The sequence below is a fragment of the Meles meles genome, chromosome 14 (genome assembly GCF_922984935.1).
Source record: "Meles meles chromosome 14, mMelMel3.1 paternal haplotype, whole genome shotgun sequence".
Taxonomy (NCBI): Eukaryota; Metazoa; Chordata; class Mammalia; order Carnivora; family Mustelidae; genus Meles; species Meles meles.
Window position 1 is genome coordinate 4,374,738 of NC_060079.1, and position 17,266 is coordinate 4,392,003.

General features: G+C 39.6%; 1 protein-coding gene across 3 annotated transcripts in view; it reads right to left on the bottom strand.

Annotated features, from left to right (window-relative positions):
- Positions 1–9,122, bottom strand: part of ZDHHC20 (zinc finger DHHC-type palmitoyltransferase 20) — a 71,384-nt gene extending 62,262 nt beyond the window's left edge. For all 3 annotated transcript variants that reach the window (XM_045978569.1, XM_045978568.1, XM_045978570.1), the window contains exon 1: positions 8,816–9,122. In XM_045978569.1, the coding sequence (XP_045834525.1) occupies positions 8,816–8,933 (118 nt within the window). In that variant the 5' untranslated portion in view covers positions 8,934–9,122. The remainder of the gene's footprint in view (positions 1–8,815) is intronic.
- Positions 9,123–17,266: the final 8,144 nt, after the last annotated feature.

Below are 17,266 nucleotides of genomic sequence, written 5' to 3' on the forward strand. Positions count from 1 at the left end.
GTAATCATAATTTAATACTTTTATTGTGGATGTTTGTTCTAACATATTCAAACTCACAAGTGAGTTTATGACTGTATGATTCTATCCAATTCAACACATATTAATTGAATGTTTTTAGGAATTAGACTCTCTAGTAGATGCAAAGATGAGCAAGACCCAAACATACTGAAATCTTAGAAGCAGGATTTTTCAAATACTTAAATGTGATATAACAAAATAGTACATAATTATTATTTACATTCTAATTCAGTGCACAAAGGGTTTGTGGAGGCTTACTAAAAATAATAGATTTTTAAAAAAGATTTTATTTATTTATTTGACAGAGAGAGACAGTGAGAGAGGGAATACAAGTGGGAGAGGGAGAGGCAGGCTTCTTGCTGAGCAGAGAGCTCAACGTGGGGCTGGATCCCAGGACCCTGGGATCATGACCTGAGCTGAAGGCAGAAGCCTAATAACTAGCTACCCAGGAGCCCCTAGAAATAAGATCCTTAAGTAAAGCTATAAATATATTTTACAAACATAAAAATATAAAATAGATGTGAAGTAGAGAATAAGGGGAGAAATACCAATGCATGCTACAACACAGAGAACCTCAAAAACATGTAAAAGACACCAAACACGAAAGACCATTTACTGTATGACTCCATTTACATGAGATGTCCAAGAAAGGCATACAGATACAGAACACAGATTAGACGTTGCCTGCGGCTGGGAATACGAATTAATCATTATTAGGCATGAGGGATCTGATAAAGGTGACTGAAATGTTCTAAAAATGAATGGTATTGTAACAGCACAACTTTGTAAGTTCACTGGAAACTACTGCACTATATATCTCAAATGAGAGAATTTTATGGTATGCGAATTATACATTATAAAGTTTTTTTTAAAAAGGTAAAATAAAAATGTTTATAAACATACAAAAGCTGAAATAATTCATCACCAACTGACATGCCTTATAATAAATGTTAAAGAAAGCCCTCAGGCAGAGGGAAATGACATGAGGAGGACATCTGGATCTATAAAAAAAGAAAAGTACCAGAAATGGTAACAACATAAGTAAATATATAAGATTTGTTTTCATATTATTTAAATCTTTTAAAAAGATAACAAATGGTTTAAACAAATAGCAATACAGTGAGCTTTATTATATTAAAAATGCATAATAATTAGCATATAAGACTTGGAGGGAAGAATTGGAATTTATAAGATACTATATGTGAAGTAGTATCTCACTTGAAGGTAGATTATGATAAATTAAAGATGTAATCTAAAAACTCTAAAGTAAATCACTAAAATAATAGAGTTACAACTAATAAGCCAATAAAGATGAGAAAACAGAATCATAAAACTTAACTTTATCAATAATTGCATTAAATGTAAATGGTCAAAACACCTCAATTAAAAGAGATTATACTATAATTGATAATACTGCTGTATATTTGAAAGTTGCTGAGAGTAAATCTTCAAAGTTTTCAACACAAGGAAAAAAACCATGAAACTGTGTGGTTGATGGATGTTAACCAGACTTATTGTGGTGATTATTTTATTTAATTATGCCAAGTATATTTATGAATTAAACTACTGTGTTGTACACTTGAAACTAATATATGTCAATTATAACTCAATAAACAAAAAAAAAAAAGGAAAAAAAAAGCCACAGATTTTCAGATTGAATTTAAAAAGCAAGACCTAACTATAGACTGCTTATGAGTTTTTCCTATTAAATGTTTGAAAAATCTGTCTGTGAAGCTACTAGGGCCTGCTGTTGTCCTGGACAACAACAAAAAAAATGTTTTTTGAATCACCAACTGAATTTCTTTATTAAGTATAGAGTTATTAACATTTTATAATTTTTATGTTGTTTTTTGCTTTTGTTTTTAGTAGGCTCCATGCCCAGCTTGAGCTTAATATGGGGCTGAACTCACAACCCTGAGATCAAGACCTGAGCTGAGACCAACATTTGGATGCTTAATTGACTGAGCCACCCAGGCGCCTCAAGAAATGCATTTTATGATATAAAGATATAAACAAGTTAAAATAAAAGGACAGAGAAAGACCTTCCATGCTAACAGTAATCAAAAGGAAGATTAGTGGACATGTTAATATCTGCCAAACTAGATTTCAAAGCAAATAATATCACAAGGGATAAGAAAATCATTTCATAATGACAAAGGGTCAATTCACCAAGAGAACACTATTAATCCTAAACACTATAAGTACTTAATTACAGAGCTACAAAATGCATGAAGCAAAAACTGACAGAACTACAAAGAGAAAGACACAACTCCAAAATTATAATCATACCTCTCTCAAAAATTGATCGATAGAACAAACAGAAAATCAGCAAGGTGCCTGGGTGGCTCAAGTTAGTTAAGCATCTGCCTTTGGCTCAGGTCATGATCCCGGGGTCCTGGGACTGAGCCCTGCATCATGCTCCCTGCTCTGGGGGAGACTGCTTCTCCTTCTCTCTCTGCCCCTTCCCCCCTGCCACTCCACCTCCTGCTCATGCTCTCCCAAATAAATAAATAAATAAATAAATAAATAAAATCCTAAAAAAGAAAAGAAAATCGTCAAGAACATAGGAAACTTGAACAACACTGTCATCCAACTTGCCTTGACATCTATGGCACATTATGACATAACAGAAACTCTACCCAACAACAAACAGCATAATACACTACTGAATACAACAGAATACATTTTTCTCAAATACACATGAAATGCTTCTACTACAGACCACATTTCAGGCCGTCAAACAAGTCCTTTCAAATGTACTCATTTAAAATTTAGGGGTGCCTGGGTGGCTCAGTTGTTAAGTGTCTGCCTTTGCCTCAGGTCATGATTGGGCTCCATGCTTGGCAGGAGGCCTGGTTCTCCCTCTCCTCCTCTCCCTACTTGTGTTCTCTCTCTTGCTGTGTCTCTGTCAAATAAAATCTTTAACAAAAAATTTACTCATTTAAAGGACTCAAGTCATGCCACGTATCTGACCACATAGAATTAAATCCAAAATCAGTACCAAAATGGTATCTGGAAAATCCTCAGATAACTGCAAATTAGCATACTACTAAAATAACCCACGGGTTAAAGATGAAATCCAAAATGAATTTAGAAAATAATTTTAATTGAATGAAACTGAAAAACATGTAAATATTGATGGGATGTGAATAAAGCTGTATTTACGAGTAAATTTGTAGGACTAAACATAAGAAAGGACTCAAATCTGTGACTTCAGTTTCCACATTAAGAAACTAGAAAAAGGGGGCGCCTGGGTGGCTCAGTGGTTTAAGCCGCTGCCTTCGGCTCAGGTCATGATCTCAGGGTCCTAGGATCGAGTCCCGCATCGGGCTCTCTGCTCGGCAGGGAGCCTGCTTCCCTCTCTCACTCTGCCTGCCTCTCTGCCTACTTGTGATCTCTCTCTATCTGTCAAATAAATAAATAAAATCTTAAAAAAAAAAAGAAACTAGAAAAAGAGTAAATTAAACCCAAAGTAAAAGAAGGAAAGAAACAATAATTATCAGACAAGAAATCAGTGCAAAGGAAAACCAAATAATAGAGAAGAATCAATGAGGGACACCTGGGTGGCTCAGTTGTTAAGCATCTGCCTTAGGCTCCAGTTGTAATACCAGCCCCATATTGGGCTCCCTGCTCAGCAGAAAGCCTGCATCTCCCTCTTCCACTCCCTCTGCTTGTGTTCCCTCCCTCGCTCTCTCTCTCTGTCAAATAAATAAAATCTTAAAATCTTAAAAAAAAAAAAAGAAAAAGAAAAAGAAAAATCAATGAAATCAAAAGCTGGTTGTTTTGAACCAATAAAAAACACTGGAATCAACTCTGGCAAGACACTGTGCTCAATGTTGATATTTAAGCTATTTATCCTGTCTCATTCTAAATTTGAAGAAATTATGAAGGAGACACAGGAATATTAGCTATATGGCCTCAGTGGTCATACTTCTACTCTACATACGTCTCTCTGAAAAGATGAGGCATATCCATCCATAGGCAAACCACGTAACTCCTTCACACAACAGTTTTCTCAAAAGTAAAAGAAATGGATTAGGTCATCTCTAAAATCTTTTGGGCTCTAAGATCCTCTACATGTCAAATAAGAGGTACATACCTACTACTGACAACTCTAAATAACCTGAACAAGATGTCCTGATAAAAACCTGAGGGGTGCCTGGGTGGCTCAGTGGGTTAAGCCTCTGCCTTCGGCCCAGGTCCTGGGATCGAGCCCCGCATCAGGCTCTCTGCTCGGTAAGGAGCCTGCTTCCTCTTCTCTCTCTGCCTGTTTTTCTGCCTTCCTGTGATCTCCGTCTGTCAAATATATAAATAAAGTCTTTATATTTTTTAATATAAAGATTTTATTTATCCAACAGAGAGAGATCACAAGCAGTCAGAGAAGTAGGCAAGCAGGGTACCTGGGCCGAAGGCAGAGGCTTAACCCACTGAGCCACCCAGGTGCCCCTAAATAAATTCTTTAAAACAAAACAAAACAAAACCAAAAAACCCCCTGAATTTAGCACTTTCCTCCAAAATAACCATCTTGACCAAAGTGTAAAAGTTGGTCAATCCACCCATAAACCTGTATGTTTCAATAGCAATCTCGGGGGAAAATCAGAAGAGGATTTCAGTTTAATTTAGTGTTAAGCACCAATATTACTAGTTCTTTATCACTACTTCTCGCCTGTGAGATGTAATTACTTCTTACTCAATTTTTGTCTTCACTATTATTCCTTTTAGTAATAGAAGTATACATTTTATATGTGTTATGGTTATAGTTATAATGTATAACTTATATAACATATATACTATAACTTTTAAGTTATATATATGCCATACTTGTAAGTTATATATGGCATATATATATAAATATGTATGTGTACATATGTGTATATATATAATATATAACTTATAAGTTATATATAAGTTATAGAGGCTGAAAAAGGAATGAGGGCCCCTTAAAAACTATTTCTTCAAATGTCCTACTGTGGACCAGCATTTTTATTGCCTGAGTTATTTAGAAACCCTCTGCTGCTACCTTTTAAGAGAAAATTATCTTATATAAATAGATCATAGATAAGACTGAAATCTGCCATGACTGCACAGACCTGGATAACCAAGTACACTAGTCTTGCATAATAGTTTATTTTAAAAGCATAGCTAGAGCCAAACCACTTGATTTCTAATGATGATCACAGCATTTACTACTTGTATTACCTTGGACAAATTAACTTTTTGAACATTATATGTGCATTAAATAAATTCACATAATAAAGATGTAATTATAATCATCCTCTTCTATCAAGTTTGATTAAAAAAAACCAGAAGCTAAGAAAATTCTATGAAAATTATTAAAACAGCACTTTACTTTTTTTTATTTCAACTTGTGTAGTTAACATATAGTGTTATATTAATTTTGGGTATAAAATACAGTGATTCAACAATTGCTCATCAAGACAAGTGCACACTTTTTAAAAATTGAAAGTACATTTATTTTTAACTTTCCTTAATCATTTAAAATTTTTTTATTATGTTCAGTTAGCCAACATATAGCACGTCATTAGTTTTTGATTTAGTGTTCAACGATTCATTAGTTGCGTATAACACCCTGCGCTCTTCACAATACGCACCCTCCTTAATACCCATCACCCAACAAGTGTACTTTTAATTGCCTTCACCTATTTCACCCATCCTCCTACCCACCTCCCCTCTGAGAACTATCTGTTCTCTGTAATTAAGAGTCAGTTTTTTAGTGTTTCATTTCCCCCCCTCACTTTGTTCATTTGTTTTATTTCTTAAATTCCATATGAGTGAAATCATATGGTATTTGTCTTCCTCTGACTTATTTCATTTAGGATTATACTCTTATACTCTCTGGCTCAAAGTTGTTGCAAATGGCAAGATTTCATCTTTTAATGGTTGAACACACATATGGAGGGTATGTGCACTGAGGGAGAAGTGGACTTCCTGCCCAGAAGGGAGGCCCACCAGGGGCTCAATCCCAGAACCCTAGGATCATGACCTGAGCCAAAGGCAGGTGCTTAACCAACTGAGCCACCCAGGCACCCTATACTACCTCTTCTTTACCCATTCGTCAATCAACAGGCACTTGGGCTGCTTCCACAGTTTGGCTATTGTAAATAATGCTAAAACAGCACTTTAAGTTAAACTCACACTTCACTCAATTTACAGCAAAGTTATATATTCACAGTGGGAGGGTCTGTGTTATGAAAAGCTAACCATATAAAAGTAGCTTAAAGGATATTTTTATTATGAAAGTGAATGAGCCTTGGGATGCCTGGGTGGCTCAGTGGGTTAAAGCCTCTGCCTTTGGCTTGGGTCACGATCCCAAGGTCCTGGGATCTGACACCCGCACTGAGCTCTCTGCTCAGCGGGGAGCCTGCTTCCCCCTGTTTGACCGCCTCTCTGACTACTTGTCATCTCTGTCAAATAAATAAATAAAACCTTAAAAAAAAAAAAAAAGAAAAGAAAGTGAATGAGCCTTTATGCTGATTCATACAGTCCAGTAATACTGCAGACTTCCAAATTTTCCCTAGTTAACCTCAGATAACTTAGAAGTATTAAGTGAAGGCCCTATATAAGACTTTTTACTACTGAATATTTTAAAATTCTGTCAAGCATTGGGCCTTGTTGCAGAATGTTTTAATTTAATGAAATCCTGGGGTATGATCTCTAAAGGATGGGCCTAACGCCTAACTGATCTCCAAAAAGGGGAACCACTTAACCCCTCCCACTACCCACCTCCAATCATGAAACAAACAATTACAATTCCAGTGACTCATTACAAGTTACATATATAGTGTAAAGATGTGGATAACAGTGCAATAGCCACTCAATAATTGTGTGACCTAACAAGGACCTATTTGCTCAGAGTCTCATTTCCTACATCTATAGAAGATACCGATGCTCCGAGATATGAGGATTAAAGAATGAATAAAATGTCCCCTCCATCCCCACTAGCACACAGCACTTCCGTATTCATATTCATTTCCCTTAGATTTAACCTCAACTTTTGATTTTTTTTTGACAAAAACCTTCTATAGGTTAGGCTGTGCAATTTCAACATAAACACACATTTTTAGTGTTTCTTCAGAAGCTTTATTTCAAAACCACTGTGTAATTAAGATAGGATAGGAACAGTCTTCCAATTTAAGTAAGAATTAAATAAGACTGATACAACTTTTGGAAAAAATACCCACTTCAGAGTAAATAAAATCAAGTACCATCATAAATTGATGAGAATCCTATGATCACTATCATTTTTTGGAAGTAGCTTCAAGAAATACCTAAATCTAGTCAATTTTCATTGATTCAAACACTATTCAATAACATTCAACAGATTCACTCCACTATTATGTGGCAATGTATTCCACAACTAATTTATTCTGGGCCTATTTGCTGGGATAGTTTTCCTTAAAATTAAATATCCTATAGGTACCATATAATTTTCTTGAAGGTGATTATTTTCACTTGAAAACCTCTCCTCAAACCTTCTGAGCCAAAGCATTCTCTTTCATGTGCAGAACTCAGTTTTAACCAAGTCTTTGACAGTTGTACAAATCCAGAGCCACCCACAACTGGAGAAGTCCAGATTCTGCCACTTGCAAGTGGAGTGGGTGTTAAACCACTTTTCATTTCATACTATCAGTATCCATATACCTCTGGTGGCTCTTTTTTTTTTAAGTGTATATAACAAGGGTCCTTTAGAGAACAGTGGCCTGGAGACTAAAACTAGATCATTCTGGGATACCAAGGGACTGCTTTTACAAACACCACTTACCATTTGGTCCTCAACTGACAGGAAGAATCGGTATAAAGAGCAGATCTACACAGAAGTGGAAGGCTAGAATAACCCTCAAAGAGCTGCACACTCAAAGCCTATGAACAATTAACTTAAGGCAGAGCAACCGATCGCTATCACAAACAAAGTAGGAGCCCTCAAACAATGTTTAGAGGACAACCAATCTCCTTCAATCTCAACGGCTACGTATTCAAACCAGTATCTTAAATCTTTGAAGTGTGCTGTGGTGTTACTCCTTTCTTACTCCAGAGAACCTGGTGAGAACCTGAACTGGCAGTCACGAAAATAAAACAAAACCTTAAAATCTGAGGATGAAAGAAATATAAACCTCCATAATAAATAGCCAAGATAAAAAGAGAATCGGCCTATAGATCATCTCACTCATTCTTTCGGTGTTAACATAACATTTTGTATAAGTAACTGGATTCCGATTTGAAAGAAATGAACTTGAAAATGGGTCAGTGCCACCAAACCTCAGAAGCGGGCGCTCCTACGAAAAGACCACCTGCCTCCCCCCACCCACCAGCCGGCTCTTCAGGTAACACGCTTTTCTTCTCACGCTGTTGAGGCAATCCAGGAGGAACAGATTTCTTTATTTTAAAACATTAACAAAGCGAAGAATGCAACACACACACACACAACTTCTACGAGGTTTGTCTCCTCCGTTCGAGGACAACCCGTCTCAAAGCATTCCACCTCAGGACAACGAGACGCCCGCGGGGGACCGCAGACCCCAGGACGCTATCACCGCCTTGCTCTGCTCGGACCTCGGCCCGAGCAGCGCGGCTCTGCGCGGGGTGTCGCGTACGCCCAAAGGCCGCGCCGCGCCGCACCGCACCGCACCATCGTGACAAAGCCACGAGCGCGGCGGCCTGCTCCCCCCCGGGCCTGGGCCGGACCCCCGTGGCCCGGCAAGGGCAGGCGCAGGCCGGCGGGGCGCGAGGCGCAGAGGCCCGGCCTTCCGCCCGGCCCCGGCCCCCGCCTGGTACTCACACACGCACAGCTCCACCACGTACGCATAGTAGGACCAGACGACCACGAAGGTGATGAAGAGCACCGGCACCCAGCCCACGCTGCGCTGGCAGCAGCGCCAGAACGTCCACGGCGCCATGTTCCGCTGGCGGCTGCTGCACCCAGCGCCCCACTGAAGAGGGGAGCGCCAGGCCCCCGGCGGCGGCGGCGGCGGCGACTCCGGCACTCGGGGCCGCTCCTCACCCAGGTGCCCCGCCTCCAAGACGGAGCCCGCGGAAGAGAAGACCGGAGTCCCCCTCACGACTCCTCCCCTCGCCGCGCCGGGCCAGGTCCCGCCCCGGCCCTGCATCCCACCGCCCCCCACCCTCCCCCACCCCCGCCCACGCCCTCCCCGCCTCCGCCCGGCGCAGCCCGCGCCGCGCCTCCGGGGGCGGGGCCCGGGCGTGGGGGCGGGGCTTCCGTTGGGAACGGCTCTTGGGGCGTGGCGGAATGGGGGTGGAGAGGAGGAACCGAGTATGGAGTGGTCCACGACACGAAAGACACGTCCTCGATGGCTGACAGGGAGAGGAAGTGGCTTTTGTGGATCGCGTCTCCTTGTCTGATTCGTGGGCCTTGGCCTCTCCGTACAGAACTTGTGCTCCTGGGGTCCTTCGGCCTCTGACCAGTGGGGACCCGTTTTCAAACCGGGCCAGACCGTGCCCCATCCGTGCTGGCCAGGAATGTATATTGTTATAAGCTCCTCGAGTGATTCCGAATGTGCATCTCAGGTTAAGAACCCCTATTCTTTGAAGTAATTTGCTCCGTGTTTCAGGCGGAACTGACAGATGAAAACCCCTTTCTGAGCATTCATTCCTCCCCAGGCCAAGGAGGCGCCCGGGGGACCCCCAGGAGGCTATCACTTTTCAAAGATGGAAATGGTAGACGTTCGTGATTTAGGATGAAAGCCATGTGGGTTCTGTCAGTTTGCGTATGTGCTGCCGAAGCGAGCGCAGTGTCTGTCAGTTTGATTTGAAACCCAGAAGGGGAGCAACGACCCTCTCCCTGTCCCCCGACTACTGAAATTTCGAGTTTATTTACAACTGGAGAATCTTGCTAAATAATGCCTGTAGTCATAACAGCCTAGAAGCATCACTGTGAAGACATCATAATACAAGGTCAGAAGCATTACAAGTAATTCCAAGCTGCATTTCCAGTCTCATGTCTCTTCCAGTTAGACTGAGATTTTAATTAGCTACTGCTCGCGCCTCCATGAAGGGGATTTCCCTCTTTTATAGTGTGATGTAAAGGTAGTGAAAGCAAATAATATTTAACCACAACACACCAGTGTTAGGAATAATAAAGTTGTAAGAAATATTTTGTCCTTCCAGATTTTGTGTCTTCAAAGTCATGTTAGTGGCGAAATTGTCAGTAGGTTAAAGGCATTACGGTGGATTGATCAAATTCTGATTGTTTTCCAGAGAGGATGCTTGAGAGGGTTAGGCTTCAGGCTAGAATTTGGATAGACGCGGAGACCCTAAGGTAAAGCCTTTTCCTTCCCTGCCATCTACGTGTAGAGAAATCATCCTTCTAGAGGTCAGCACAAGTGCCATGTCTTCCAACAGCCATTCTTAATCTGGAAATGATTCATTTCTGTTGTGCCATTTTGCTTATACTACACGTACACGATTCCTAGAGCTGCCATAACGAAGTACCGCACACTGATGGCTTAACACAACAGAAAATGATTGTCTCACAGTTTTGAAGGTTCGAAGTCCTAAGAGGAGAGCAGGGCTATCCTCCTTCTGAAAACTATAGGGGTTAATCCTTGCCCATCTCCTAGCTTCGGGTAGTAGCTACCAGTCCTCAGCCTTCCTTGGCTTGCAGCTAGATCACTCCAATCACTGCCTCTACTGTCACGGGATGTTTTCCCTTGCTGTGTCTGTATCTCTATGTCTTTTCTCTATTGGATTAAGGGTCCACCCTGCTCCAGTATTACCTCATCTTAACTAATTACATCTGTAAAGATCCTATTTGCAAATAAGGTCCCATTCTAAAGCACTGGAGGCTAAGACTTCAACATGTCTTTTGGGAACACAATTCAACCCACAACAACACACACATTTTTTTTAAAAGATTTCATTTATTTATTTGACAGAACACAAGTAAGCAGAGCAGCAGACAGAGGGAGAGAGAGAAGCAGGCTTTCTGTTGGGTGGGGAGCCTGATGCGGGGCTCAATCCCAGGACCCTGGAATCATGACCTGAGCCAAAAGAAGACACTTAACAGAGCCACCCAGGCACCCCAACACACATATTTTTTATGGTAATTGTAAATGTCACCTTGCCTACTACCTTGTGAGATCCTTGAAAGTAGAAGGTCTTTTACATATCCTGTTTTCTCTACAGTGCCTTGCAAATCAGAACTATTCAATAACTGTATCTTGAATGGACATTTGAAGGCTTCTGCTGTGTTCCAGCTAACCTTCCTAACTCTTAAAGTCACCAACCAGATCACATTAGTTTCTGATTTCTAAATGATTGTCATGTGTTCTAAGAAGATAATGATTCTTTATGGGATCTAGAGAATATTTCTGATCAATTTCCTTGTCCTGAGACCAATCCAGTGAGGATGCACATTTTTAGGAAGGTAGTAACATTTTCATTCTTTTGAGAATGTTTCCATCTTTTAAAAAAATAGTCCTTTTTTATTTTTATTTATGAAAATGATTCTGTCTTAAATGACTAGACATGAGTTAATGTTCCTTTGCCTGTAATCAATAAGAGCCAGCAACTTAAATTTCTTCTTTCCTTGTCCATATTAGGCTGGTGATTTTATACCATCTCTGCTACCGATCCTGACAATGAAGCATCATTTAAAGACTTTAAGCAGGGTAGTGATGTGAATGGAATTGGGTGTGGCAGTGAAGAAAGTGATAAGAAAGCTATTTAGAACTTCTGATCAACTTTGACATACCCAACTCCGCTCCAAAAACATAGTAAATAATAGCTATAAATCTAAAAATAGAAAATCGATCAGACAAACTGAGACTCAAACTGACTTCTATCCTCCTACCCCTCAACAAAGGAGGCAGAAAAAAGTGCTCAACCCCTAGCTAGGAAAGGCTTTTAAAAGAGACTGGAGGCCACACTGTAGCTCCCTGACCTGGAAGGAGACCGAACAGCCAGCTGCCCTTGTGACTCACTATATGGTGTCTCTGTTATTACCACCAGCCAGGAACCTCAAAATGCCATTTTAAGTTTTAGTTTTGAACTAAAAGCTGGAGAAGAATAAGGATAGTTTGAAGTATCTATGAAACCACCCAACAGAGTTTAGGGAAACCAGGTAGATAAAGATATGGAAAGAGTGAAGAAGAAAAAAACACAAACTCACAAAGTCAGAATCAAATAACAATGCAAAATCACACAAAGAAATCTAATAATAAGAGAGAACAAGAGCAAAAACAATCAGAACTTGAATTCACTCAAAATAAAATTAATTTTATGAAGCAGTCTTAAAAAGACTTCTTAAACAATATATGGCATGCCCAGAGAGGTAAAAAAAGAAAAAACTTCTATCTAAATAAAACAAGAAATTGTGAAATACACAAAATAATTTAAAAAAATGGAAAAAGAGCAGGTGGATTTGAAAAATAACCACTTAGAAATCTTCAAAATAATAAAATATTCTTCTCAAAAACTCAGTAGATAACATAATGCAATCTGGATACCAGAGAAGGGGGATTTAGCAAGTTGGAAGACAGTGCCTCCTGCAAAACACAACACAGTTTTAATATGAAAAGCACGTGGAAAAACACATATATTCACAGGCTTCAACATAAATTTCTATTAAAAGTTCCAGAAGAGACTGAGAAGAATATTAAAGAAACAAGTTTTGAAAAAATTAATTTCAGAATTGAAGAAAGACTTAAGTCCTTATGGCAAAGGGTCACTTGAATATCAACCAGATTAAATAATGATAAATCTCCCCCGAGACACAGAGTGGTGAAACTGTTGAACATTTAGGATAAAGAGAAAACTCTTACAGAATTCCAAGAATAAAGTCAAAGTACCAAAGGAACACTAATTAGACAGACAGCTGACTTCTCACCAGTGGTAACAGATGCCAGAAGACAATGAAATAATATTTTCAAAGTGCTGAGGGAAAATAATTAATATCCTTAAATTGTATAGCCAGAGATACCATCACTTAAGAGTAAAGACAAATTGGGGCACCTGGATGACTTAGTCAGTTAAGTGTCTGCCTTGGGCTCAGGTCAAGATCCCAAGGTCCTGGGATCGAATCCTGCATCTGGCTCCCTACTCTGTGAGGAGCCTGCTTCTCTGTCTCCTTCTACCTGCCATTCCCCCTGCTTTTGCTTGCTCTGTGTCTGTTAAATAAATAAAATCTTTAAAAAAAAAGTAAAAGACAAACTGAAAAAACAATTAATGGAATAGGAGCAAATATTTGCAAATCATATATCTGATAAGAGATTGATATAAAGAATATATAAAGAACCCCTACAACTCAACAACAGCAAAACAAAACATTTCCATTAAAAAGTGGGCAAAGGATTTGAACAGCTATTTTTCCAGACAGATACATCCAAACAACTGATAAGACACTCAACAGAACTAATCATTAGGAAAATGCAAAACTAAACAAAAATGAGATACCACTTTACACCAATTAGGATGGCTATTATAAAACAAACAACAACAACAAAAGCAGAAAATAACAAATTCTGAGGTTATGAGGAAATTTGGAACCCTTGTGTGTTGCTGTTGGGAATATAAAATTGTTTAGCTATTGTGGAAAACATATGGCAATCCCCCAAAAATTAACCACAGGATTATCATACGATCTACTTCTGGTATATGTCCACAGAAATGAAAATAGTGACTCACGCAGATATTTGTACACCCATTTTCAAAGATTTTATTAATTTATTTGACAGAGATCACAAGTAGGCAGAGAGGCAGGCAGAGAGAGAGGAGGAAGTAGGCTCCCTGCTGAGCAGAGAGCCTGATGTGGGACTCTATCCCAAGACCCTGGGATCATGATCTGAGCCAAAGGCAGAGGCTTTAACCCACTGTGCCACCCAGGTGCCCCTGTATATCCATTTTCATAGCAGCATTATTCACAGTTGTCGAAAGGTGACAATGAAGACACTATCTAAACATTCATCTTATCACTTCTGAACTTTAGAGGTCCTATCATCTGCAGGCATGGCTGGACAAACCAAGGAACACAACAACCCAGGCTCAAGGGATGAGGAAACTTGCCTATCATTCAAAGGAACCTGTAGGACAAGTAGTTATTAGAGATATCATCACCAACTGTACCTAATGAAATCTCTAACATGAAGAATAAAGTTATTTTTTAGATTCCAAGTCTCTTGAGATGGTAAAGACCTCCAGGCACCCTGATGAGGTGGCACCTGAATGCCTGCTCCCGTGACCTCATGGGCCTCCAATCAACTGCACTCACCTTCCCAGGAGACTCTTGCCCCTGTCAGTTAGGATGCAGGAGGGAGTTATTTAAGAGTCTCATGCTCTACTGACTGAGCTAGCCGGGCGGATAGGAGGGAGTTATTTAGATCAGGGGCCGAAATCTATCAGCAGAAGGGAGGAAGGGGAAAGGACAAAAACAGGGAAGGAATGTGTTTTGTTTTGCAGTTCCCACTAAGGAGCTGCTTAGCTAGGTGTTTTGCCTGATAGCCCCTTATGTGAGTGAGTGTGAGGTGATTTGGAGCTGAGGACCTACCCAGAAGCCCCCCTGAGTTGTCCCAAAATTACCTGTAGCTCATTATAATACTAAGATCTCCTCATATGGACTGGGTTTTCCACCGTTTTTTGAATATCCAATGTATGTCGGCATGCTAGACATGTACAAGTGAACCAAAGTGCCTAAATAATAGAATATGTATAGGTTCCTTAATGTATGGACAAGCTCCCTTCCCCCACCACCTAATACACTGAATGAAACTTCCTGTACTAACCCTATGGTGAAACAGTACCTTGAAAGCTATTTCCCTGTCTCCTAACTTGTAATAAGTAATCAAAGTCCTTTGCTTTCAACACTTCCTCGGGTTGTGTTCAATTTAATGGACCCCAAGGAGTGAGACCCTTGAGTTTGGCTGCAATAGCAACCCAAGTATCCATTGTCAGAAGAATGGATAAACCAAATGTATACATACATACAGTGGAATAGCATCCAGCCATAAGAAGAAAGGAAATTCTGCCACATGCTACAACATAAATGAATCTTAAGGACATTATGCTTAAGTGAAATAAACCAGTCACAAAATGACAAATAACGTGTGATTCCACTTATGTAAGGTATCTAGAAGGGTCAAATTCATAGAGACAAGAAGAAAAATGGTGATTACCAGGGTCTCGGGGGAGGGAAAATAGGAATTATTGTTTAATGGGTATGGAGTTTCAGCTGCAGAAGATGAAAAGTTCTGGAAATGGGTAGTGGTGACATTAGTGAACATACTTCGTGGCCCTGACCTGCACCTTAAAAAGGTAAATTTTGTGTTGTGTATTATATTTTGTCACAATAAAAAGAGTGGAGGCAAAGGAAAGACATTTTCAGACATGAAAACTAAGAAAACTTACCACCTATAGACTCTCACTGAAAGAGCTATTAGGTGACGTATTTGAGCACATAAAATAGTGATCAGAAAGAAGGAAGGTATTCGAAACAAGAAACAGTGGTGAATAAAGTATGTTTGTGAATTTAATTGTAACTAATGCAAAAGCTTAAAACAACCTTCTTTTGTGTTTAAAAAAGAGTAAAAGGAAAGCTCTGGCGAGTGGTAACCAGATGAGGGAGCGGATGGTACATAGAGGTAATTAGATGTTAAGCTTGGTGAGAGGGGAAAAAAAAAAAAACAAAAAACCCCCAAAACCCTAAAGGCCTGTGAGATACAAGGAAAGCCATTTTAGATTTCTTTTTAAGCCAGCATGATGGTACATAAACTTTGTATAGTCTGATTTATGGTCCACCAAGCATACATATATGGTGTACCTACTTTGTAAATGAGTAGCCTAAAGGTAAACCATCTTATCCTTAAGATACTGTTCAATGCTCCCACTCTCTGCCTTTCTTGAGGTTACACTTGTGATTTCTGCCTCTATGCTAATCTATAATCTTTTGAGCTTTTACAAGATCGAAAAAATATATAGTCCTGTAAAACTGTTCATTCTCCAGAGCACGTTCTTCCCTGTGAAGAATACGTTTTCCTGGCAGCTGCCTAACTTGGGATCAAATAAAACTCTCTCTCTGACTTTTAGAGATTCAAAAAAGCCTGTTCATTTTGTGTGGAAAAGCTTCTTTTAGTCACAGACTGGAGATAAATAGTGAGTAATTTGGTTAGAAAAAAATTTAAATATGTATGCTCAAACAAGGGTATTCACTGAAAGAGTAGAAATACAATTTCTAACTTATAAACTATTAGAATAGCAGTTGAGAAACTAGAGAAAAGTTCTTCAGTCCGAAAGAAGATAGGAAAAGAGAGGGAAAAAATCGACAAAAGAGGGTTAGAAACAGAAAGCTTATATGAAATGAGAAAGCTAAAATCAACTAGATAAGTAACTACAATTAATATAAACAGAGTAAACACTAAATTTTTTTAGCATTAAAGTGCTTGGGAAAAAATTGGAAGCAAAATGTTAGCAGCAGCAGTTGCTTTGGTATTTTTCACAGTTCTACAAAAACATACTTTTATATGTGATCATTTTTAAAAAGAGGAAAATCCCTGGCATACAGGAGTGAGTAGTAATTAATAATCATTAAAAACGTCAAGACAGGTGTTGGGGAGGAATAATTTCCTCCTCCCCTGAGGGTCCTCCTAGCTAGACTGCGAATCAAATTGACGCAAGACAGATTAACAGGAGAAAATAAAATTTAATAGCATACAAAGGGGAATCCACACAGGCATGGAAATTCCAAAGGCAGTGAGGAAACATGAAGTTTATGGGAGCTAAGGAGAAGGGTAGGGGTTTGAGGATACAAAGGGAAGGAAGACCTTTAAGGAGGTGAGAGGAGATGTTTGGAAAACAAACTTTGCTCTGTTAGGCAGATACGTTTCTTAGGTAAAAAGGAATATGTCAATAGCTCTCTTGTGGTACAGATGGCGGGCAGCTGAGGAGGAGGTTAAATAACTTCCCCTGAATCTGCTGGGTTTGGATTGCTTTTAACCCAAAATAATCATCATGCCAAAGTAGCCCAGGCTGCCCTTGGGGCAGGCTCCTGGACCCCCACTCAGGCCTTTGTCTTGGCTTTCTTACTGTAGTGGGAATGAATCCTACCACAGTCTTTTGAATATGTCAGGCCATCAAAGTGTAGGGGATAGGCTGAAACACATGAAAAAACAAAGCCTTGTTTCCCTATTTCTACTGAGAATAAAAATATATTCTTTGAGGACTTCAGAATGACTGTGTCTTGCTTTAGGAGCAAATGAGTTGGGGAAATTTAAAAATCCTCATT